Source organism: Xylaria bambusicola, assembly GCF_022495145.1.
Source record: "Xylaria bambusicola strain CBS 139988 unplaced genomic scaffold F5B22scaffold_14, whole genome shotgun sequence".
In the NCBI taxonomy this organism is placed as follows: Eukaryota; Fungi; Ascomycota; class Sordariomycetes; order Xylariales; family Xylariaceae; genus Xylaria; species Xylaria bambusicola.
In genome coordinates this window covers 600320-622654 of record NW_025953567.1, presented here as the reverse complement: position 1 = coordinate 622654, position 22335 = coordinate 600320, and the positions used below count along the sequence as shown (strand labels likewise).

Genomic DNA, 22335 nt, shown 5'->3' with positions numbered 1-22335 from the left:
GATCACAGAACCCTGCCTGCGGATATTTAGTACCGGTATGGAGGACGGGACGGGAGGACGGGCTCATGCATAAGACTTCCCCTATCAGCAATACGATATTCCAATACCCAGCCAAAACAGAAAAGCGGAAAAGACACCGGTAACGCCACCCCCACGAGGATACCGGAGCCAGATCAGATCGATGTCAGGTTTGTTACACTTGTTGACAGGATCAACCAGTAGTAGTGCTCATATCTCGCGTGATAAGGTAGCGTAACCGAGGTCTCGGATGTCTGAGACACGTGAACCATTGTACATTGTGAGAAATTATCTTATCTTGCTACTAAGTATCTACTGGCCTCTACTCAGCAGCCTTAGCTCGATGGTGATGCTGGGGGTTCTTTGATGTGAATTGACAAACGCTCCTAGAAGGTAGCCTGAAGACATATGGATGATGAATTCTGAAGGGCTTTACAGATCTATACCTACTTAGGTGATCAGACATATAAACACAGAGGACCGCGCGTCTCTTGACCTTCTGAAAGCCGTGTATCATGCACACTGTCTGGATACATCATCGGATGTCCTCAATGTACTCGTTCCGCCCCTGGGTCCTCTGTTGACCAAAGACATTACGCCTTTCCAGAACGTGATATAATCGACGGTCTAGCTACCGGTTTAAGAACCTCTACGAATATATCATCGCAGCAACCATTATCGTCTAGATTTTCTTTTCATCCAGAGCCAAGAGCTCAAAGGCAGTATCGGCTCTCTTTAGTACTTGTGGCGTAGAGATGCCGTTCAATGCGTGGAAGTTGGGTGTACCTAGGTAGCTCTTATCAATATAAAAGACGGGCTTTATCCTCTAGAATAAGGCAATAGCCTTTTACTCGTCCTTGAAGTCAGTAATAGCGAGAACGGCGATATTATCCGACCACTATTGGCCTAACGAAGTCTTGGACAACCTCGGGGCTACCGATATCGCGATCGTGTTCCACACAAATTCTTCAACATGCTCCAAGGAAGTTGTATGTGTGGCGTGGTGAAGTTCGAGATTACTGGGGAACCTCTCGCAGCAGTGAGCTCATTCAGGAAAAGACATATTATAAGAAGTAGTTGAAGTGCGACTAATGAATTCTTGATTCATAACGGCAGGTTCTCTGTCACTGTGGCCCGTGCCATAAATACGCTGGTGCAAACGGCAGTACCAATCTTCTCATTGAAGCCGAACAGGTAGGCCCCTTGCACATCACACATGCCCAATCACCTCATCTCTACAATCACGACTACTACCTGTAGATAGACACTGATTTCATATATCCGTGGGGATAGTTCCGCCATACTAGTGGCGAGATGCGAACCTGGACCCGTCAGGGAATCTCAGGCCTGGACGTCACCTACCATTTCTGCGCCACGTGCCCTACGATCATCGTTGTGGGACTTCAAGTTATGGATGGACGTATGGCCGTGAAGAGTGGCCTCCTTGACTCGGCCGAAGATATCGAGAGGCTAGAACCTAAGGTTGAGATCTTCATCAAGGATCGAATTGATTCCTGGTGTGAGCGTGGCAGTGACGTCTCTTTGCATGAGGCGAACCTATAACGAAGGTGCTAGGGCAAAGTGTTCACAGTATGGCTTTCAGGGATAAGGAGGAAGATGGATTTATTGACACGGTTGATGTTGAACTATAGAAAGATTCTAGCTCGAAACTGACTAATGTCTTCTTTGAGAAGGGACCTTGTTACCGTTTGCGGAAGAAGGTACACCAGTCTTCACGCTCATCCTCTTGTGACAAGTCACCACGTGTTCAATGAATGGTACAGGTCTTACTAACGCAAGGCGGAATCTACAAGAAGCCATGCAAGCCACGCGAGCGCCTCGCCGGGGCATTGTATGGTATGAACCATTGTAAAAGACTGACCGACGGGCTTTGGGCGTCAATATGGCCTGACTTTTTTAGCCGCCGTCGCCCTAAGATTGCGAAGTCCCCAGCTTTTGGGTTCTACCGATCCAGATTAGGGGTGGACACCTAGTGTAACTGAGGAACTAATACCGATCCAAGTAACAGAGTTCCCAAAACGGACAATGCTACTGGGAAGCATGGGCTTTCTTACGGTTTGCTCAAGGTAGGATATTTAGATCTACTTCATTTCAAGTGTTACAGTATAATGGCGGAGGAAGAACTATGTGTACAGCAGTCCTGATTAGTTAGTTACGTAGGCAGTCGGGCAATTGGGGCTTCCGGCAGAATATCCAGAGTCTTTTGCACACCGATATCCTGGTACTAGCCTCCTTATCAAAAGTTGTGACAATAAACAAGTCTATAATCTTTGACTAATTAGATAAGCGCCCAGAAGACTAAAGCTCATTGTTTACGCAGTATCAAGGTATTAGAAACAACCACCAAAAGTTGTGGAGCGGTGCCTTTCACTTTTTCGCACGTCATATTCTAGAACTAACAGTCAACTCCAGAAATTCCTGGCCTTCCCTTTTAGACGTATCCATGTCTTGTGCCTTCCTGCTTTTAAAAATCATCCAGGAAGGTGCGAGGAACAGGTAGTATAGGAGTACGAAAGACTCTTGTCGTCGGCGATCAATGTTGCTTATACTCGCTGTTCTTTGTCTTTCTTGGCATTTCAACATGATCCGCTTTCAGACTCCAGAAAGCTTTCGTTCAAAGAAATAATAGATACTCAAGTTGAGGAGAAGAGCAGCAAGCTGCAGCATCGGTATTTGGGTCTAATTACGCCAAAGATGGATGACATCCCTTAGAAGATAAGAAGACGCCATCCAGAGTCTCCTTGAGCGACGAAGAGAAACCGTGGACTAGAGGTCTTTGGCACCGCTCGAAAACAAGATCTCTACATCTGCCTTCAACCACACTCCCAAGATGACCGACACTGATGGGTTTCACCCTCGGATATTTCAGTTCAACGATGCCATAACAAAGTCCCTGCCCATCCTAGACGAAGACGACATCGGTGACCTGACTGCCGTCCTCAAGGCCCTGGCGAAAGGGAGACTTCCACGCCAAACCTCCATAGTCAAAGTGTTGAACGCCTACAACATCACGCAGGTGACCGCGAAGCGAGCATGGGCGTACTTTCACCCCATCACAGTGATCCCAATGGCAGACGCGGACGTCCCTCGACCAGTCATAGACCTCGACTACCATATTCTGGACGATCTCGACAAGCCATGGCACAGCATCCGCCAAAGTGCCGAGCAACAATACGACGGAGAATCAGCTAGTTATCGCTTCATATGCTTTATTCACAAGCACTTCATCCGCAGGGGTAACGACAGACAAAGACCCGTGTACACGATCAGCATCTGGGACCGCGAGGTGGGCACAAACTATACCTTGTTGACAAGAGATTTGAAGAGATAACTTACTAATTTTGGCTCAAGCTTGATGAGATGGCTTGGCACGACACTTACAGCCATGAGCGCGCGACTAGGCAGAGGGACATTCAAAACTTCTGGGAAATCGTCGAAATGCGTGAATGCACATTTGTCGAGCGAAGGTCAGAATTTCTAGACAGTATTCGGTATCGCATGAATTATCGCGCCTGCGAGAAAGCGGAAGCAACGATACGTGGCGCTATACTACCTCAAGATACTCTATATTCGATTAGTAAGTGATTGTCACGCCTGGTTCCCAAGTCTTCCTTTGGCTGTTTGATAAACATCACAACGCCCTAGGAGACATGGAATGCGTTCTAGAAGCTTTCCATGCCTCAGTGTGGCTACTAATCACTTTCACAGTGTCTATTGGGCTACGCTACATGAATCAGGGAAACGTCAATCGCCGCGTTGACATTGTGCCTGACAACATCGAATTCTTCAGTAGTACTGCACGGGAACTGTTGCCTCGGATGTTTGTTCGCTTGCTTTGGCTCTACCTCAGGGCCCCAAAAGCAGGCAGCGAAAAAGATTGGGATGGGCGGATGGATGGTCTTAACGACGACGAGGACACTAAGGAGTACATTCAACAGCTGCAAATCACTGACAAACTGGGTTGGATGAAAGTTCATGTACGCAGGGAGCTGGAAGCACATATGGATGAGCCGAAGGGCGAATGGCTGAAACGTGTAGAGTGGCTGTTCCCCGCCCTACGAATCTAGTTTCCCTGATCAACTTGAATGGATGATTCGGAAACGAAACATGTACAGCTCGGGAAATGCATCAAGAGACCCATGGGTTTCCATCAGACGCCAGGTCATTGAACGTGTCCCGCGGAACCTTGCTTCTGTACAATATCTTGCAGTCTTTACACGATTATCAAGAAGGCGGGAACCCACCTTGAGACAAAGTAATTGTATCTGAAAATACTCCATCATAACTAGCCCCTCCGTCTGCAGTCACTCTAGCTGCTGTTGCTACCCTTACTGCTCCGGCTACTATTGCTACTAGAGCTGCTGCTGCGCTTGTGTCCTTTATGTCCCTTGTGTTTCTTTTCCTTTTTATGTTTCTTGCCTCCGTGTCCGGCGACGTAGCCAGCAACGCCGGCGGGTATGAAATTAGACCCGCCGCCGAGTGGTTGTCCGTGACTTGCCTTCCCTCCAAGATACTGTGCCGCAGCAGCGGCGCCAATAGCACCTAACGCGCCGCCGCCAGCCTTGCCTGCTAGCGCGCCGGTGAGCATCGAGCCAAGACCCCTATCGCCTTGTTGACCGCCATGTTGCTGCGAATGGCCTGGATCGTATTGCTGTGGGGGGTAAGGACTACCGCCCTGCATGTATTGCCCGGCTTGGCCCTGGGGAGGGTAGTGTCCTTGAGGCGCGTGGGGATCGTGTGGTGGCTGACCTGGATACGGCGAAGCGGACCCGTATTGTTGTGGAGGCGCCCCGTAGGGTTGTTGCTGTGGTGGGTACGGAGAATGTGAGGGAGAGGGACCGCCGTAGGGTTGGCCTTGACCTTGGTGAGGGGGATAGTGCCCTTGAGTGGCGTATTGGTTTGATGGAGAGTATGGATGATTTGGAAACTGTTGATACTGTTGCGCTCGAAGATACTGTTGTTGTCGGTCTTGTTGCGGGTCTTGAGGCGGATATTGAGGCGGATATTGGCTGTGAGGGGGAGGGTAGCTCCCGTCGCCGTAATATCCCTGGTTCGACATTCTGGGAGTCACAACGCTGTCGGCGTTCAATATACGTATTCGGTCTTGTGTTTATGCGCCTGGCTATCGGGTTGGAGCGGACGAAGTTGTGCTTTGGACAAGCAAGAGACGACCTCGTACCTGATTTAAGGAACAAACAGCTGGGCGGCCTCAACAGTATATGTAAGACAAAGCGAGAGGGATGATCTACCTAGTACACACTAGTTTCATCTTATGGTCAGCCCATTGAGAGCTGACATAGACATCAATTCCATTGTCTGATTGGTTCACCGCTTGCGGTAGCAGTTGCTGCGCCCCGGAGGATCGGGAAAGCTTAGCATCACGGCTCGCAGCCTCAGCATCTTGGCATAAGGAGCTTCGCGTCGAAATATCTTCGAGTACGAAGACCAAGACGAAGTATAGTTGAGATTGAGAAGAAGATATTCTAGATGGGGCCATCGTTGTTGCTCATAGCAAGCTCTGGGTGTATCGGGTCTACCCGGAGCCTACCTATGCCTTTCTGCGTGTTCCAAGTTATAGAGCTACAGTACAGGGCATTTGGGCACTGAAGATAAGGAAAGAAGCAAATTCACCACTCCGATTGCTGACAAAGCAATGCGTGTCCAAGATGTCCAAGAGATCCAAGAGACGCTTGCATAGGTATTCTTAACTGTCGAACGTGCTGACTATGTCATCAATCATCCGCCAACATTGCTGTCTACCCCTTTGCTTTAGGTAGCGATGTACATGATCAAGGCATAACACTAGGTACACATATTCAATGACTGGATCCTCGATATGGCCTCAATGACTGTGGCTTCCCGCGCACGCTCTCCTGCGCCCCGTTCACCGATGCATTTGAGTTGAAAATGACTTCAAGCTCCTGGGCTCAACAATCTAGACCATGCGCGAGCTGAGAGTCATGCGAGAGATTTGCCGGCTCGGCGGAGATGTCAGATTTACTGTGGGCTCCGGGAGGAGACCGCGGATTTGAGAGTGTCATGGCATTGACTTGAGTAGGGGATTAAATTTGAACAACCTTATAGCTCAGAACCATCGGCACTAGACAGTTGGGTAGTGCCTGTAGTCACGAGGAGCACGTTCCAGTGCGTTTCGAATCTGGCGCGCCAGTCTGAGTGATCGATAAGTAACAGCGCCAGTCAATCCCTAGCGCAGCGGACGATACTTGTTATACCTGATATGTCGCTCAGGATCGCGGTGATGGGCGCAGAGGATAGACAAACCATGTGATCCTCCAACATAGGAAGAGACGCCAAGGAAGCAGATATCATGTCTTCTGAAATAGGCGTCCAAACTGCTTGGAGAACTTAGGCACTTCCAATGTATGGCGCTTCATACTTGTTTGTGGAGATTTAATGAAGAGAACCTTCGTGTATCGAGGAGTAAATACGGCATTTTGGTGTTACACGACATAGAACTGACGGGTAGCTGCACATATGCCCAAGTGACAGATCAACCACAAACAGTCATCCTGATGTTTCGGCACTCCTCTCCCTTGGAATTTCATCTCTTAGACCATAAAATCCCAACAATCAGCAAGTGTGAGATCACTCTCTAAAGATTTCAAGATGGGAGCAGATGCTGGATTCGATATGGTTCCTCGGTTGTCACAGGGAGTCAAGGACCGTATGAAGTGGGAGCGATTTCTCGAAGTGGTAAAGCAGCACTATGCCGGCGATGGGCAAGTTGAGGTCGGTTCGCGCGTCATATATTTCAAGGCCGGTGAATGGCCATCGCTTCCCATTGAAGGACACAAGTTTTTGCGATTTAGTTCGAAGATCACAGGCAGAATTGCGGCAGAGACCGGAGTCGAAAATTATATCCGGGAAGTAATGTCTATGGCGAAGGCTTTTTTCGGAGGCCAGATCCGCCCCTGGACCGAGTTGTGCGATGAGTTTGGCTTCTATAGATGGGATTTCGTCCACGCGTCGATCAAGTCGTACGAGTCAGTATGTACACCCTTCGGTCCCCCGCCGTATGGATTGTCTAATCCTTTCTCAGGAAGTTCCTACTCCTGAGCCTATCCCCATTACATCTGTCAATAACCAAGGCACCGATTGCGATACCAACCTTTACAAAGTGATGACGATCCCCGGTCGAGGCAGAGGATTAGTAGCCACAGTTGACATCCCTAAAGGTACTCGAATCCTTTGCGAGAAACCACTTCTTAAAGTAGAAAGTTCGATGCCAGAGTTCGTGAATCGCTGTGTAGCCGAGAAGCTCAAGCTACTTTCTAAAGATAAGCAAGGGGGGTTCTTGTCTTTGCACAACAACTTTCCTGGCCCATATGCCTTCGCCGGCGTCGTCAGAACTAATGCCCTCCCTTGTGGCCCAGGTTCTTCCGTCGGAGGTATATATCTAACAGCTTGCTTCATCAATCACAGCTGTATCCCAAATGCCCATAATAATTGGAATGAAGCGGCCCAGTATGAGACGATACATGCAACCAGGGACATCCTCGTTGGAGAAGAGATCCTGATCTCTTATGCGGCCGAGGGATCATCGCAGACTCGCCAGCAAAGGCTCAGAGAAAGTTTTGGTTTTCAATGTTCCTGTGAGCTTTGTTCTCAATCTCCTCAGGTGATTCAAGCAAGCGACAAACGACGTGCCGATATTCAGCGACTCGACGAAACGATAGGTGACCCGGTCGCCATGATGAACAGCCCGCAAAAGAGTCTGGCTGCCTGCCATAACCTTCTCCAGATTCTTGACAAGGAGTATGCGGGTGCAGTGATCGCTCTCTTGGCAAGGCTCTACTATGATGCTTTTCAAATTAGTGTTGCACACGGAGACCAGGCTCGGGCAAGTGTGTTTGCTGAACGTTCATACATGTCACGAGTTGAGTGCGAGGGCGAGGATAGTCCAGCAACCCAGTGGGTTAAAAGCTTGATGCAGAATCCGACCAAGCACTCCACGTTCAATGCATACTCAACAAAATGGAGGACTTCCAAGACCGCCAGACCGAGGAACCTTGATGCGGATAGCTTTGACAAGTGGCTCTGGCGACTTTCAGCCTAGGGAAAACATATACTCTGTGATCTATTGTCGTGGCATTTCGTGTAGCCTGCCGCCTGCACCACTCTCCCATCGATTTATCACGGATGAGCCAGGGCTATTGGATTCGTCTTCAGCAGTGAGCATTGAGTAGTTAAGGGCGATCAGTATTTCCTAGCTTGAATGTAGAAAAAGCCTTAATAGGCAAGTATGGGATCGCGAGCAGTACATACTGTAGAAAAATACAGATATTAGATAAAAATTTCCTCTGCCGATTATAGACAATTAGAAGTGCTTTTTTCACATTTAGAGAACTGTGTCAGAAAAAAAAATATCTACAGCGCTGTAGCTACTACCTTTCATGACTTCGTAGGTACATATACTCTTCAACTTGATTGATCTAAGCTTAAATGTTAATATGTCCAGACTTCCAGACACTACATCTTCAAGCATCCGAGATCAATAAAGTGGTTTCTACCTACCTAGGTATTTGCTCTTTCTTCGATGACATGAGCATAGATTCTGGAGAAGTGGCTAATTGACGCCGGTGCTCTACCCCAACTCTAACGACTGCTGGGGTCTTCACCAAAAGCATAACTCGAATTCCCACCTTCTTAGCTAGTAGTAGGTAACAGATCTATGCACAATATATACTAACTAGCTTACATAGTAAATGCCCAAAATGCAGATCTCTAACACGGAAAGAAAACGTGATTACTTCTATTCGCAGAACCGCAGGTAAGCTTCTCCAGGCTGAACAGTACACTAGGTAGGTTAGATAGGAATGTAGATCAACCTATCGAACTGGGATGGCACACAAGGAAAGCCCTGTAATTCAGAGATGGCATGATCCGAAGTTCGAACGAACTCAGTACATAGTAAGGACAAGGTATGACACAAGACATGGCTCGTGTCCCCTGTCGCTCGGCCACTAGTCCGACAAGGTCGTAAATACATCAACCAACAGCTCCGCGTAGAGCACAGGTTATTTACCCACCCGTCACAGATATTATGGATACCGTTGTCAGAGCTCAGCACCCGAACCCTGCATCGCCTTTGTCATCAACGTCAAAATCCAGGCACACTCAGTCGAAGCTCGAGCCCGAAACACCAAAGAATGGCGTGGCGTTTTGAATATGGAACGACGACAATGGGGAACTCTTATTGCAAGACAAGCGACCCACGATGTGCGCAAGCGACAGACAGCTGCCCTCAGGTATAAATATAGACCTGGTTGAGATCGCCGCTGGCTCCTGGGAATAAGTTTACGAGCACATCACCATCGCCACCAGCAGCAAGAATACACGAGCGCCGGTCGCTATACATAGAAAATGAAGTCCACAGCTGTTCTCCCCATCTTGGTCGCCGCGGCGACCGCGAACCCGGTTGGATTGGAGCAGCGCCAGAACTGCCCGGGGGTATTCGTCTTCGGGGCGCGCGAGACGACAGCGCCCCCGGGCTTCGGCACAGCAGGTGGACTCGTGAACATGGTGACGGCCGCGAACCCAGGCAGCCAGTCCTCAGCCATCAACTATCCGGCCTGTGGCGGCCAGGCGTCATGCGGCGGCGTCGACTACAACAGCTCCGCCAACCAGGGAACGGCCGCCGTGATCTCCGCCGTGAACGACATGAACAGGAGATGTCCCAATACCAAGATCGTTCTCATCGGATACTCGCAGGTGCGTCGAAACTCGCGAGATGGAGCAGGATTGCGTATCTAACATGTCTTGAATGCAGGGCGGTCAAATAATGGACAATGCCATCTGCGGCGGCGCAGGGAACACGCTCTCGGGCGCCGCGCTGAATGCCGTGAAGGCGGTGGTCTTTATGGGCGATCCGCATAATGTCGCAGGCTTGCCATTCAACGTGGGCACATGTAGAGCGGGAGGGGTAAGTCTCGCCCTTATCACATTTCCAAGCTTCACTATCCGTTTCCGCAGTCGACAGACACAGGAACATTGGAATATAGCGGATAGGCACTAATAGCTTCGAAACTATAGTTCGCTGCCCGACCCCAGGGCTTCCAGTGCTCGCCTGCCAACTCCTTCATCATCCAGTCGTACTGCGACGCCGGCGATCCGTTCTGCTGCAACGGCAACGACCCGAACACGCATCAGAGCTATGTGAACGTGTACGGCACACAGGCATTCAATTTCATTCAGTCGCTACTATGATAGGATTGCAGATGTTGCGGTTCTGGGTGCTCGGATTCTCTTCGATATTGATCTAGTTCAAATAAGGTGTGTCATACATAGTCAACTTGAATTTAGCGCGTTAGAACGAGAATTGAATGACTGCCTCTCACGAAGAGACTGAAAAGATCGACCTAGATGTGGACTGCGCTTTCGCGGATGCTGGTCTTCTCAACGTGTTACGAAATTCGACCTATTGCATGTAACTATGGGAGGAGCACAAGAACAAAAATTGTACAACCTAGTAATCATCCCTCGAGGCTGCACTTGATGGCATGGAAGCTAAGTAGATTATCATAAGCAAATACAATGCCTAGGTATACTGGCTAAGAAACTAACAAGAAATACGAAGAAGCCGGGTATCTCAGACAGGCTCCTACATAACACGTAAAGAATAAATAATCGTCCCAAGCTAGCGCCAGCCGCCCTGCCTGTACATGATACAATAGGAATAACATAGCCCACAAACCCAGCTCGCGCTGTAGAAGAGATCTAAAGTCCTGGTCATACAATCGTTACTCCGGTAATTCATCTAGCAGATATTGTTTGCGTAGTGCAATTTGCTCGGCCCCATGTTTTGCCTGCAGTCGTTTCATTTCCTTCTGTTGCTTCTTTTCCTCCTTTGCGGTGGAAGGCGGGGCTTTCGAATATACTAGCGCGAGCGAATCGTCGTCGCGTTGTGTCCAGACTCCAGTAGTCCTCGGGGGTAGCGGCTCTCCTTGCTTCAGCATCTCCATGACTTGACCTGCGTTGCCTATGATCCAGCTTGTCGCCTTCAAGGAACGAAGAACGATATCCTTTCCGTATCCCAACGAGACAAAACGATCAATAATGTCATCGGGCGTCTCTTGAGGGGGGGAGGGTCTCCGGCGCGGTTCGGTTTCGGGAACTGGAGCAGATGATGTTTGATCATTGTGTAGAGTCGCTAGGCTGCCAGGGGATTTGGATAGAAAGGATGAAGGTAAGGTTCGCCGCTTCGGTTGTGCCTGCTCGGTAGGAAGTGATGTACATGTATTCCCGCTCTCCTTATTACTCCGCTGTACAACGTCCTCATCTGAGTCATCCAACTGGAAGGGGACCCGAATTTTGTGGTTCGGTGCCGGGGTGAATTGGACAATTCCCTGGCCAGGTGAGGTTAAAATTGGGTTATTTTGTTTTATCTTGGGGGACGCGCTATCAGATTCTAAACGAAGTTGCTGTGACGGCGTTGTGTCTCTATCAGAATCACTGCCAGCATCGTCTGGACCTTCGCCATGCGAATGCGCTTGAGTATCGGGACCAAATCGAAAATCCTGTGTTTCTGGTTCTACCTGTCGTTTTTGCCCTTGTGTGTGCCCTAGTCTATCAGTAATTTCGCCAGCGTCTCGGGCGCTCGATTGTGCCTGTCTCTCCATAGCTGGCTCAGTAACAATAGAATGGCCAAGTCGGGACTTCGTGGGTGTGTTACTAGGGCCGATTGATGATCTCAAGTTCCGCATCCTTTCCTCATGCTCGGGAGTTGACGGTATCTCATGTGTGCGATCTATTCTTCTCCTTTTTGGTGAGGTCTGTAAGACAAACGCCGAGCTTGAGGGAGGAAAAGACCGTTTCAGAGATGGGAGAACTGGGGGTGAAGATGGTAAGAGGGCATCGGTTTCTACGTCAGCATCTCCTTCAATCACTTCTTCATCTTCACTGGAGTCGTTGAAATTCATCACAGCATCTGCGAAGGGCGCAAGATGTTCTTCATAGCATTGTTGAAGCTCCTCGGGAACTGTTTCCATTGAAACCCAATCAAAGCCTAAGTCCTCGGCAATTTGTTGCCAGTCAAGTTCCGTAATCTCGACCTTTTTCGAGCGGACTGACTGCCAAAGGCCCCAGAGAGATATAGCTTTGCCTCGAATAGTAGGAATCTGCCTCTCTGCAATACCAACAGTGTCTAGGAAAGTATTGTAATCGCGATAGAATTGGCCTTCCGTTGTAATTAGGCTATCCTCTATGGATTCGGGGGGCCTTAGTATTGGGGACGAAGCCGAATAACTTAATGCCTCGCTTCTAAGTGTGTGCTTTAAACCTGTAGATGTTTCGGGAGATCTGAGTCCATGGATAGCGGATGATGCTGCGTTCCGATCTTGCAAACTACCATTCACACCCACGCTCTTGTGAGGATCAGTTTCTTTGGGCGAACCAGCAGCTTCTAATAGTAAATTCCCGCTTGACTGGACTGTGACTTCTGACTTGTTCTCGGTTGTTGGAGTTCCTTGGCTGTCAACGCCATCGACAGGTGGATCTGCATTGTCACTTGGGGAGAATCCAGCCTCGAATTCCCATTGTGCGATCTGATCCTTATATTGCCTTGCTACGTGATTCAAGGCGCGGTCTCGCCACGATGAATATGTGCGTTGAGGGAGCTAGTCAATGTTAGATGTCGCCTTGATCAAGGGATAATTTTATACCGACCTCACTAGCTAGTCGCTTATATGGTGGGTACCCATTCCAAGCTTCATGGTTTTCAATCGCATGATGGATAGTTTCCAGGAGGATCTCGTCTTCTTCAGTGGTGAACCGAGCCCTCGATCTAGCAACAGGGCTGCTGCTAGCAGTAACACCCTGACTCGGAGCTACTGCTGCCGTTTTTACTTTTGGCGATTGGTCTCTGTCTGAAAACGATGGATGGGGGAGGTTTTTTAACTTCTTAGCCCACCGGTCTCGCCACGATTGCCAGGTATGCCGCGTGTGCTTCAATGAGTAAGCCAGTGTATCGACGGAATAGTGCGACGGGTTAAAAACTCACTTCCTCCGCAAATTGCCTGTATATTTCATTACCAGAAGTAGAATATCCCAAACGCTCCATTTCTAGGACATACTTGGTCAAGATGCTATCATCGTCCTCTGTGAAAGCGACCCTGGTGAGCTTGGTTTTGGGGGCTGGCTTATTAGAGATACCAGAACTAGCCGCTAGCGACTCGCATAAGTAATTATCTTTCGAGTCGAGGGAACCCTCTTTAATGGCATCTGAGACGAGTTGATATGAGTATGAACCAGGCACAGGCTGCTTTGCAGGGTCGCAAATAAGTAAATCGGCATTTCCTTCTTTAAGAATTACGGTGCCACCATTTTTCTAGGACAGTATCAGCTCTTGGATCACAGGTTGGGAAACAAGGATCGCCGCAATGTTCCATACCTCTATAGTGTCAACGCAGGCTTTTCGGTGAGGGACACGGGCTGTAACCCAGAATTTGAGCCCTCGAAAAACCCCCGCGCCGACATCTGTACTGCTGTTGGCACCCTTCTCAGCAAGCACACCGGAATATGTTATCCCTGGCGCGCTCATTTGAATTTGTTGGTTCCACACTACGCTTCCAGGATGTGAAGGAGACAGGCAGGGTTATTTGAGGCTAAGAATGAATTGCTCGCGCAATCAGTTGAACTCATTCCACTGGCAAGCCAAGGGGAGTTAAGTATAGTTGTGTAAAGTGATGGATTTTGATGGCGCTATTACGCCTGTGCTGGAACGAGCTCGATGTAACTGGCTGCAAGTGCCGGAATTGCAAGGTAAGCGTTTGGGTACATTCAGTGAGTTTGATCAAAGGTAGAACCATGTCATCAGCTTCCGGAATGGGATACGGCGCGGAGAGAAGTACTCGGTCATGGCTGCACTTTATAGTCTTGAAATAGAACAACGCGAACGAGGTCAGGCAGAGCAAACCGCAGCACATAAGTCTCGTGGATTCCGTTTCACAAAGACGCGTGATGCAAGATCGCGATTTCCTACTTGGGAAACCATCACGTGGAAGTTTGCGGCCATTTACTTAACGAAACGGGGTAGCGGGGCTCTCCTTTAAATGCATAGGTCCGTCTTTAGCGGGCCGTATCCTTCAAAGCGACCTTTAGGCGGGTGCGGGTGCGTAACAGACGGCCGACCCATCCGCGACACAAATCACGAAGGACGAGTCAGCAGCGAGCTGTGGATGTTAGGGAATCACTTTTCCCTTTGGTAACTCCAATGGTAAAGCTAGGTCGAGCCTGATGATTCTTTTCTCACTACTTCCTGCAACTTACAGTAGGCTTGGTTTTAAGACCATACTGCTAGACTAGACTCTGCCCTCAGTTCGATTTCTCTGTCCGTTCTGGCAGTGCATTTTGATACCGGCCGGCGACACGGATCTGGCCACACTTCAGATGGCTTTGTAGCAGGAATCAGCAAGAGAGACTCTGCCATGATAGATCCGTTCAAGCCCCGAGACAGCGCATCGATATTGCCGACTTATTCTGGACTTTTCCCGCCATGGGGCTCATAGCCAAGGTGGCCACGGTCGTCCTGGCCATCTCGTTCATGACATTTGTAGCCTTCTTCGGTCGGCTCCCCGCGCTAAGGTCAGTAGGATTATTATTATTATTGTTGTTATTATTGGGCTCCTATCAAATTCTCAAATTCCCAAGGTTGTGACTGGCAGACGCTAGCGCCTGTCATTTCGTCCACGCGGTCAGCCACATAACGCGCATGGAAGCTTATCAGGCCATCACTTGGTCACAGAGAACTCCGCTGACGTCATGCTGTAAAGGCGCACTCCCATCGCCTGGATGTACAGAGCATTATGGGTTTACATGCCTAACGGTGTCTTGGCGCTTGACCAAGCACTCACTGGTGGCCGCATCATTGCATCTGCCGGCGCGTTTGGCCACTCTGTCTGGTACGGACGGCATCCGACTGTATTGATATTCTATATCTTGTTGTTGTCCGTCGGCGAAATCTTGTATCTGCCAGGAGCATGGCCGCGATTAAACGGATTTCATCAGGTTGCAGGGGCAATCGTCATTATCTTGCCCTATGTGTTTTTATACCTGGCGGCATATAGTGATCCCGGTGTGATCACGGCAGCAACCCATACGCACTACATGTCGCTTTATCCTTACGACTTTACACTGTTTCATCCTGGCCAGGAATGCCGAACATGCAGGATACTGAAGCCGCCACGTTCAAAGCACTGTGCGGTCTGCAAGCGCTGTGTTGCTAGACTCGACCACCATTGCGTCTTCATTAACAACTGCGTCGGGTATGGCAACCAGCATTGGTTCTTGCTATTGCTATTATCGACGGCAGTTTTGACAACCTACGGTGGCGTATTGGGCCTCCGCATGATCTCAGAGAATGCACAAACTCGCAGTAGCCTCTTCTCTTTGTGGAAACACCATCAACAATCATGGCATCATTATTTCATCCTTCTTTCATATGGCATCCAGAGGGATGCAGGAGTAGGCTCTGTAACCCTTCTTGTTATTATGACATCGCCTTTAGTATGGGGTTTGCTGGCATACCACATTTACTTGATCTATTGCGGTACGACCACCAACGAGAGCATGAAATGGCAGGATTGGCAAGCTGAAATGACGGACGGTTTCGCTTTCCGACGCCGCCTGCCCGTCCAACGAAACCGTCACCCCCGGTTCGAGGCTACTTGGACGAGATGGCCCGTCGAACCAGCGCAGATCCTTGTGCGCACAGAAGACGGCGAGCCACCAAACGATATGGCACCCCCTGGTGAGGGTCCTTGGGAGCGAGTATGGCATCTGCGCGACATGGAAAACATATACGACATTGGGTTTTGGGACAATCTTGTTGATATATTTGTCCCAAATCACTCATTCAGGGCAGAGCCCCAAGGAGATTTAGAGAGAGGCAAGAGACCTAAGCATAAGAAGACTAAAGCTTAACCTTCGAAGCTTCATGTCATGTAGACTTTTAGTTTAAGACGATTCAAGCGTTGGATTGATGATGCATTGGATCGCCAAAGCTGGCTTTCTTGGCTTTGTACATAAAACCACCTGTGTATAAAATTCAACACATAGCTTGAATATACAAGTGATGAGATATGCTAGCATTATTTTTTTGGTGTTGATACATATACATATTCAAGTATGTATTCTATCTTAGTTTAAACTCAGTTCTAGTATAATCTGATTTACACAGGACATATACAGGGCTAAGACTTCCGCTGTGCCAATTTAGCATTGAGAGGATCGGACGATGGATCGAGCTGATCGATTCATTCGGCTCACTTAGCTATGCCTTTCTTGCTCTTGTCACTTGGGAACCCTTTCGAAGCTGCAAATGCCTCATCAAATTCATTCACCCCCATGAAATGATTGGCGTCCATTGAGCTCCCCACATCCTCCCCTACGGGCCATTCAGATTCGACGAGCATCTGGGACTCGGCCTGTCTAATATTCATAGCTTGGCGGCGGCGTTCTTCGATCCCTAGTCGTTGAACCAGGACTGCACGGGTTCGCGTCGTTTGTTCCGGAAACTGCCGCTGTAAGTGAAGCGCTAGACGCTTTTGTCGCTTTTTGAAAGAAATTCGGAAGAGCTTTGGCGGGCGCCTCTCGCGCTCCTGCTGTAGACGGCGTACCTGATCGCGAGGGGTGTCCGTTTTGAGTGTTTTTATAAAATCGCCGAGGACGACATCCAACTCCGCGCGTATTAGCTGTTTAGGCGCTGGTTTGCCTCGTTGAGCCACCTTAGTATGGAATGTGCGAGCATGCGCGCGATTGCCCTTCCTCAAGCTCTGAGGCCTTGACCTTGCGTAATTCCGAGCTCTACCATTACCGTGTGCGGTTGCAGCGTGCTCGAGGTCTGCAAAAGAATTTCTGGACAAAGGTGGTTCTGATCTAGCGTTTAATCGAGAAGGCGTGTCTTGCGTCGGCTGGTTGGAAATGTTTGTATAGTGGTCATCTTTCGGAGAACCATGGGCAGTACTAGGGGCAAGTTGCAGGTCGTCGAATGAAACCATCTTGCCCGACCATCTCGTGTTCCTTTCCACATTAGGTCGCTCATCTTTCACAAGCCCAGCTAATCGAGCCACAGCCAGCCTAGCTGTAGTTACCGTTGAATGTGCCACGGCGGCGTCTCTTGCACCCACAGCAGTAACATAGATCTCTCGCTCCCAAGTCCAGGTGCCCTCCGTAATCTGGGCTTCGATAGCGAGAATACCTTTCACAATTTTTGTACACGTTTGATGTAAACCCAACCACCCTGTCTTGACTTTGTCTGCTTTTGTCAAGACGATCGCTGTCTTCAACTGAGCAGCGCTGAGAAGCTGGAGCAGATGGAAGTCGGAGTCTTTCGGGCCGACTTCTGCATCGATCAAAACGATAGCCCCCTTCACAGCCTGTCTCTTACTCATGTATAAGGCAATATTCTTTCCCCATTCTTCCTGTGATGCGTGCCCATACCCAGGCATATCGACCACATGAAATGTATGAGTTGGTATGTCCTCATCTTTGTATTTAGACCCCTGGGCTTGCAGTTCTTTGACCGTTGGAGCAGGGCCAAAGCCATACATATTCATCGACCTCGTCTTCCCGGCTTTGCTGCTGACGCGTGCCAGGGCATCGCTTCGGCGCATGGCGAGCGCGTTAACGAAGGATGACTTGCCAACATTCGAACGACCTAATATGCACACTTCGGGAACGCGCGTGTTCTTCTTCAAAGTGTAGAAGTCGGACTCCGCATATATAAAGGTGGCTGGGTTGTCTGCGTATAGTTTAGTCAACTCCTCCTCTAGGGGCTGGCCAGGCGCGGACAACAGCGACGAAGTCTTGAATAATTTGTCACGGGTAACCCCAGAAATCGAGGACGTTCTAAATTCCGGTATGGTAAATGCGGCAACATTAGGATACTTGGCTCTTCTGTACTGAAGAGGGGAAGCGCAGAACATTCGGGATTGAATGTATTGTAGTCCCGATGGTGAAATTGTGCTGAGTAGTAATGGGCGGAGCGCAGTGGGCAATGTCAGCAGCGTCCTAAATTGAAGAGATGTCGCATATGCCATCGCGGCATTAGTGGCATATCAGACACATCTCGAGTGAATATTTCTCTTCTTCTCCCGCGACTCGGCCCCCAAATACTATTGCTTCCACAGAGGTGTTGTGCTAAGTATGCCGTCCATTTGCCTACCCGCTTCCAACAGCTGCATCATCAGGTATTATCTTATCTTATCTTATCTTATCTTATCTTATCTTATCAGGTTTTATCGCGTCTTATCGGGACAGCTGTATGATCTTATCGTGATCCCATGCCTGAGTCCCCTGCTCGGTAGCATCTTACTCCCAAGTACCTTTTGTTCGACCTCGTGCCACCCAATCTTCAACCACCGAAGCGACCATGGCGCAACCAGCACATTTGCGCTCTTTATACCGATCCTTACTGCGAGAGCTACCCCCCAGGCCGCTTTCGTCGACAGCCTCTAGGTCCCCTCTTCACCAGAAACTGCGACAGAGCTTCTCCAATGATGCCTCCCAAGACAGCGCCATCGCCCAAGCTGAGCAGCTAATACAGTACCTGAAAGCCCAGCGCCAGTATACTACCCTTTTGGAACGATACAACCCCGGTATGAACATGGAAGAAGAAGAGAGGATCAGACTTAGTGCGCGGAGGGTTGGTATGGACCTTCCCAAGGAATATGGCAGAAATCAGATCTGAGCAGTTCGTCACCGAACTTTTGAACACGCGAAAGCTGCCAGCCTTCGTCTCAGAGCCAACACTAGGCACGCATCCAACCTTCTCAAATGATAATGAGATTATGCGCATTTCACCTCGAATCGACGGCTTTATCTCCTGGCACGCATAAGATGCGTTGCGTTGCGTCAGCTGCAGTTGAACGTTTCGCACATAAGGCAGGATTCCACAAGCCGGATACAAAGATGCAAGACACAGAGTTGACCATCCAGAGTTCAATCGCACATGAAGAGATAATTATATCGACCCTGTAGTAAGAGTTATATGTATTTTACTGTATAACACCCAGTTCATAAGATACTGTGATACAGGGCTTTTCTGGTACAGCATACGATGTATTAACGTCCTAATCAAAAGGTATTGGTGCTTGCGATACTACGGCGTGGTGAAATAGTCGCCGAAGCCCCTTGGTTGAGTTTCACTGGCCAACCTAGAATATAAACTCAAATTGTTTACTTCCAATCTTATCTACTTTCTCAGGTGACATGAAGAGGTCACTCAAGATGCCCTTAGGAATTCAATATTACATCACGGCATTGTGAGCAAGGCCAGTCGAGACATAGCATACACCAACTCGTAGTGCCTTCAGTCGGGTAGTTTCCCTCATTTATCACATTCGAGCGTTGTTAATAAGTATGACTTGTCACTCTATAAGATAATCTACTCGCCATAGAAACTGGCCGATGCCTTACAGATCTTAGCCGCAAACATAGAACAGTGACCGCATATGTTAAGAGCTACTCAACCTCTCTGGACTAGAGGCTGTGCAAGGTAAGATGTAACTCCCAGTCAGAAAATCCCATCCTGATTTCTAAACCAACATTTATATGTGAAATACTCATCGGTGTGTGTCCTGAACGAAGGTATACTTACGCTTCTATGCCCTACAAATTCGCATCGTAAATTGAGTTTTATCGTCGGATTACCTAAACCTAGCCCGAAGTCCTACTTTCGGAGCATGTAAGTATAGTCTGCACGCAATTGATGACTATTTTGATATTGCTAGTGATAACTTTGATCACCCGTTTCCCTCCAATACTAATCAAATGCCTCATACCTCTTGGCCAATACTCACATAGACATACTCATAAGTTATTCACAAAGTCTATACAATCTTTATGGATGTCATTAAGCGCTGATGCCATTTTTCAGGCGGTTTGCATTAAACTCTTCGTAATCCGCAGGGACTTGCGGGTATGTATTTCGAGATAAATCAAGGGATTCGACGTGTCGCCTTATGTTAGTGATGATCGGGAACTCCAGGAGAGCTTTGCACTCAGTATTACAAATCTCACATTTAACATTATATAAAGACATGAAAGACTTGCTAGCAGAGGACCTAAATACCCCGCAAGAACGATACATTAGTGAGCATGTATGAAGCTTGCAATTTTATTTGAGTTGAGTTTACTAGGAATTGGTCTATAATCTGAATTCTAACAACATTGCTCTATTCTGAATGCCTTTAATTGAGCCATTGGTGACTCGGTGAAAGCTAGGTCAGCCAGTCTCTATCGGTGACTGTTATAGTCCTAGGAGACCGACAAGGAGGACTCATTCCCTGCTGGCTTAGGGCTCAAGATGTCCCTTCTTGAGAGTGACAGGGTATTTATTTCCCTCAAAAGTCTTAATCCCTTTTCGGCGCTGCCTGTAGTGTAGCGGGACGATTCTCAGCAACTCGACAAAGGTTCCAGGCTCACAGTCTTTCCCTAAGTTCTCTGGACGGGCCCAGAGATTACTGAGGGATACCCAGTCCACCATGCCTTTAATCGTTCCTATCTTGAGCATAGATGACTGTGTTAACACTGACCAGACCATCTTTTCTGCCGCTTGATACTGTGCCGAGTCCTTGGGTCCATCGCGTTTGAGAGAGAATTGCTCGAATAGTTCTTTTCCCCTCCTGAAATCGGGCACTTCTGACCCTGGCACGTAGAAGGCATGAAGAAGCTCTTCTATGCACCTAATATGAAGAATGTTCTTGGGCCAGTAATCGGCCCCTGAGAATCCGTCTCCGACGTCTTCGAGCATGAAAACACGTTGCCAGCACAGCATTTGAGCGGCATACTCAGTAACTTTATCCACGTCTACCGTCAAACCCATGCCGCCGTTGATGTGCGGTTCAAAAAATTTCAACCAAAGGGGTATGATGTCTTGTAGCAAAGGATGCTTAGCCAATCCATTCGAATTGGTGTGGCCCTGCCATATAGCCATGAATATATCTTGCCTAGAATCCAGTGTTAGTATCCACTACGCAAGACGCACAATCACGCAGCCCTGTTACTTACCATCGCTTGATGAATGGGTCATGCTTTCTTGCAGCGATGAAGCAGTTCAATAAACCACTAGAGAACACGGGAACAGCTACACGAAATGGAGACTCGGGATTCTCAAGCTCATCCCAGCATATATCGTCGATCGTCCTCACCAAGAAAGTGCTGCTGTCTATCCATGCTCCTCCATATTCGTAGATGCACGCTCCTCGGAGGAAATCAGCCTTATGAGGCCCAGGATGGGTGCCGTCCATGGTTCCTGCATAGTAGGAATCAGGCAGCCCTTTGGGGATAAACTTCCCGCCATAATTGGGAGAGTCGGGAATGTCGTCGACAATGCGGATAGTCCACTCAGGTCCACTGATGCGAACCCAGCCTACGACGTTACGGCGGCACCAAGCCGGCATGCCATCGATACCACTATCCCAAAAGGTCCATATGTTCTTCTCGGATGTAACAGGCTTGTACTCCCTGAGCGAGTTGATTATTTCATCATCAGTTCTGTTATCGATCTTGTCGACATTGTCGACAGGCTCCAGCAAGTGCTTGTACTTCAGAGGGATTTCAATCGACATTATGACAGCGAGAACTTGAATATCTTGAGATCCAAGACAACTTAAGGGCAACGCTAGTGATGAAGTTGGCAAAAGGACCAGGGTGATCAATGAGGTAAAGACAAACAGACAATGCCAACAGATGGTTATTTAAGTTGAACGCGAAGATCTTGAATACAAGGTGAAAGACACATGATGGCAGACACACTATATATCACAATTCTGTGCCAAACTACAGACGCACAGCTTTTAGAGGCCCGACTACCGACCCTCCGAAATCCATCGCTACCACAACATGCTCCGAACGCCGCATTATGCTCCACATCGGGATGTTCTCTGTTACCGATATACTATCAGTCTCGACTGACAAGTGTAGTCCTAAATGTAAGGGGGTTGCATTCACACAAGATACTTCCGAATGTCAACATAAGCGCCCCTGTTAACCGTTAGGGGCGGATATTGGTTGCCCAGGGCTGGTAGCGTATGAAGAGTCTTGGTATGGATTTGAGCCATGATGACAGCAGATATTCGTCCTGTCCGGACGATAGAGGGCTGACAAATACATAAATTGGAACTTAGTCACTTCAAATAACTGCTACGATCTTAATATCGATAAGGAGACGGTGTAAGCAGACAGTTGTATGCATGATGGAACAGGCCTAGCCTGCCAAGCGGTGTCGGGGGTTAATACGGAAAAGAGTCGAGTAGAAGATTATGAGAGATGATTAAG

General features: G+C 48.7%; 10 protein-coding genes across 10 annotated transcripts; 6 read left to right on the top strand and 4 right to left on the bottom strand.

Annotated features, from left to right (window-relative positions):
* Nucleotides 1-1332: 1332 nt before the first annotated feature.
* On the top strand, nucleotides 1333-1670 carry F5B22DRAFT_645320 (uncharacterized protein; the record flags this gene model as incomplete). Its single annotated transcript, XM_047978562.1, has 2 exons — nucleotides 1333-1537; nucleotides 1594-1670. The coding sequence occupies 2 exons, from the start codon at nucleotides 1333-1335 to the stop codon at nucleotides 1668-1670; spliced, it is 282 nt and encodes a 93-aa protein (XP_047832175.1).
* A 1087-nt stretch (nucleotides 1671-2757) lies between these two features.
* Nucleotides 2758-4106, top strand: F5B22DRAFT_654387 (uncharacterized protein; the record flags this gene model as incomplete). Its single annotated transcript, XM_047979795.1, has 3 exons — nucleotides 2758-3325; nucleotides 3391-3616; nucleotides 3748-4106. The coding sequence occupies exons 1-3, from the start codon at nucleotides 2870-2872 to the stop codon at nucleotides 4104-4106; spliced, it is 1041 nt and encodes a 346-aa protein (XP_047832174.1). The 5' UTR covers nucleotides 2758-2869.
* A 121-nt stretch (nucleotides 4107-4227) lies between these two features.
* On the bottom strand, nucleotides 4228-5191 carry F5B22DRAFT_90036 (uncharacterized protein). The gene has a single exon (XM_047980678.1). It carries the CDS (start codon nucleotides 5096-5098, stop codon nucleotides 4349-4351), a length of 750 nt encoding a protein of 249 aa, XP_047832173.1. The 5' UTR covers nucleotides 5099-5191; the 3' UTR covers nucleotides 4228-4348.
* A 1475-nt stretch (nucleotides 5192-6666) lies between these two features.
* On the top strand, nucleotides 6667-8116 carry F5B22DRAFT_635548 (uncharacterized protein; the record flags this gene model as incomplete). Its single annotated transcript, XM_047977163.1, has 2 exons — nucleotides 6667-7047; nucleotides 7100-8116. 2 exons carry the CDS (start codon nucleotides 6667-6669, stop codon nucleotides 8114-8116), a joined length of 1398 nt encoding a protein of 465 aa, XP_047832172.1.
* Nucleotides 8117-8979: 863 nt separating this feature from the next.
* Nucleotides 8980-10533, top strand: F5B22DRAFT_90000 (cutinase). Its single transcript, XM_047980677.1, has 3 exons — nucleotides 8980-9771; nucleotides 9830-9982; nucleotides 10093-10533. The coding sequence occupies exons 1-3, from the start codon at nucleotides 9424-9426 to the stop codon at nucleotides 10264-10266; spliced, it is 675 nt and encodes a 224-aa protein (XP_047832171.1). The 5' UTR covers nucleotides 8980-9423; the 3' UTR covers nucleotides 10267-10533.
* A 266-nt stretch (nucleotides 10534-10799) lies between these two features.
* On the bottom strand, nucleotides 10800-13597 carry F5B22DRAFT_645315 (TRF2-interacting telomeric protein/Rap1 C terminal domain-containing protein; the record flags this gene model as incomplete). Its single annotated transcript, XM_047978561.1, has 4 exons — nucleotides 10800-12674; nucleotides 12724-13002; nucleotides 13058-13384; nucleotides 13448-13597. The coding sequence occupies 4 exons, from the start codon at nucleotides 13595-13597 to the stop codon at nucleotides 10800-10802; spliced, it is 2631 nt and encodes an 876-aa protein (XP_047832170.1).
* Nucleotides 13598-14231: 634 nt separating this feature from the next.
* F5B22DRAFT_89991 (DHHC zinc finger protein) lies at nucleotides 14232-16149 on the top strand. Its single transcript, XM_047980676.1, has 3 exons — nucleotides 14232-14272; nucleotides 14344-14640; nucleotides 14829-16149. Exons 2-3 carry the CDS (start codon nucleotides 14552-14554, stop codon nucleotides 15976-15978), a joined length of 1239 nt encoding a protein of 412 aa, XP_047832169.1. The 5' UTR covers nucleotides 14232-14272; nucleotides 14344-14551; the 3' UTR covers nucleotides 15979-16149.
* On the bottom strand, nucleotides 16131-18204 carry F5B22DRAFT_601556 (uncharacterized protein). The gene has a single exon (XM_047974622.1). The coding sequence runs from the start codon at nucleotides 18093-18095 to the stop codon at nucleotides 16320-16322; it is 1776 nt and encodes a 591-aa protein (XP_047832168.1). The 5' UTR covers nucleotides 18096-18204; the 3' UTR covers nucleotides 16131-16319.
* Nucleotides 18205-18372: 168 nt separating this feature from the next.
* On the top strand, nucleotides 18373-19260 carry F5B22DRAFT_601555 (uncharacterized protein). Its single transcript, XM_047974621.1, has one exon. The coding sequence runs from the start codon at nucleotides 18428-18430 to the stop codon at nucleotides 18743-18745; it is 318 nt and encodes a 105-aa protein (XP_047832167.1). The 5' UTR covers nucleotides 18373-18427; the 3' UTR covers nucleotides 18746-19260.
* A 1090-nt stretch (nucleotides 19261-20350) lies between these two features.
* On the bottom strand, nucleotides 20351-21626 carry F5B22DRAFT_645311 (uncharacterized protein; the record flags this gene model as incomplete). The annotated part of the gene is made up of 2 exons (XM_047978560.1): nucleotides 20351-21005; nucleotides 21067-21626. The coding sequence occupies 2 exons, from the start codon at nucleotides 21624-21626 to the stop codon at nucleotides 20351-20353; spliced, it is 1215 nt and encodes a 404-aa protein (XP_047832166.1).
* Nucleotides 21627-22335: the final 709 nt, after the last annotated feature.

Excerpts from the sequence above, each read along its gene's own strand:
- F5B22DRAFT_90036 (XM_047980678.1), bottom strand. The coding sequence starts at position 5,098 with ATGTCGAACCAGGGATATTACGGCGACGGGAGCTACCCTCCCCCTCAC.
- F5B22DRAFT_90000 (XM_047980677.1), top strand. The coding sequence starts at position 9,424 with ATGAAGTCCACAGCTGTTCTCCCCATCTTGGTCGCCGCGGCGACCGCG. Across the intron at positions 9,772-9,829 it reads TTCTCATCGGATACTCGCAG|GGCGGTCAAATAATGGACAA; the intron begins GTGCGTCGAAAC and ends TCTTGAATGCAG. Across the intron at positions 9,983-10,092 it reads GCACATGTAGAGCGGGAGGG|TTCGCTGCCCGACCCCAGGG; the intron begins GTAAGTCTCGCC and ends TCGAAACTATAG.
- F5B22DRAFT_89991 (XM_047980676.1), top strand. The coding sequence starts at position 14,552 with ATGGGGCTCATAGCCAAGGTGGCCACGGTCGTCCTGGCCATCTCGTTC. Across the intron at positions 14,641-14,828 it reads GGTCGGCTCCCCGCGCTAAG|GCGCACTCCCATCGCCTGGA; the intron begins GTCAGTAGGATT and ends CATGCTGTAAAG.
- F5B22DRAFT_601556 (XM_047974622.1), bottom strand. The coding sequence starts at position 18,095 with ATGGCATATGCGACATCTCTTCAATTTAGGACGCTGCTGACATTGCCC.
- F5B22DRAFT_601555 (XM_047974621.1), top strand. The coding sequence starts at position 18,428 with ATGGCGCAACCAGCACATTTGCGCTCTTTATACCGATCCTTACTGCGA.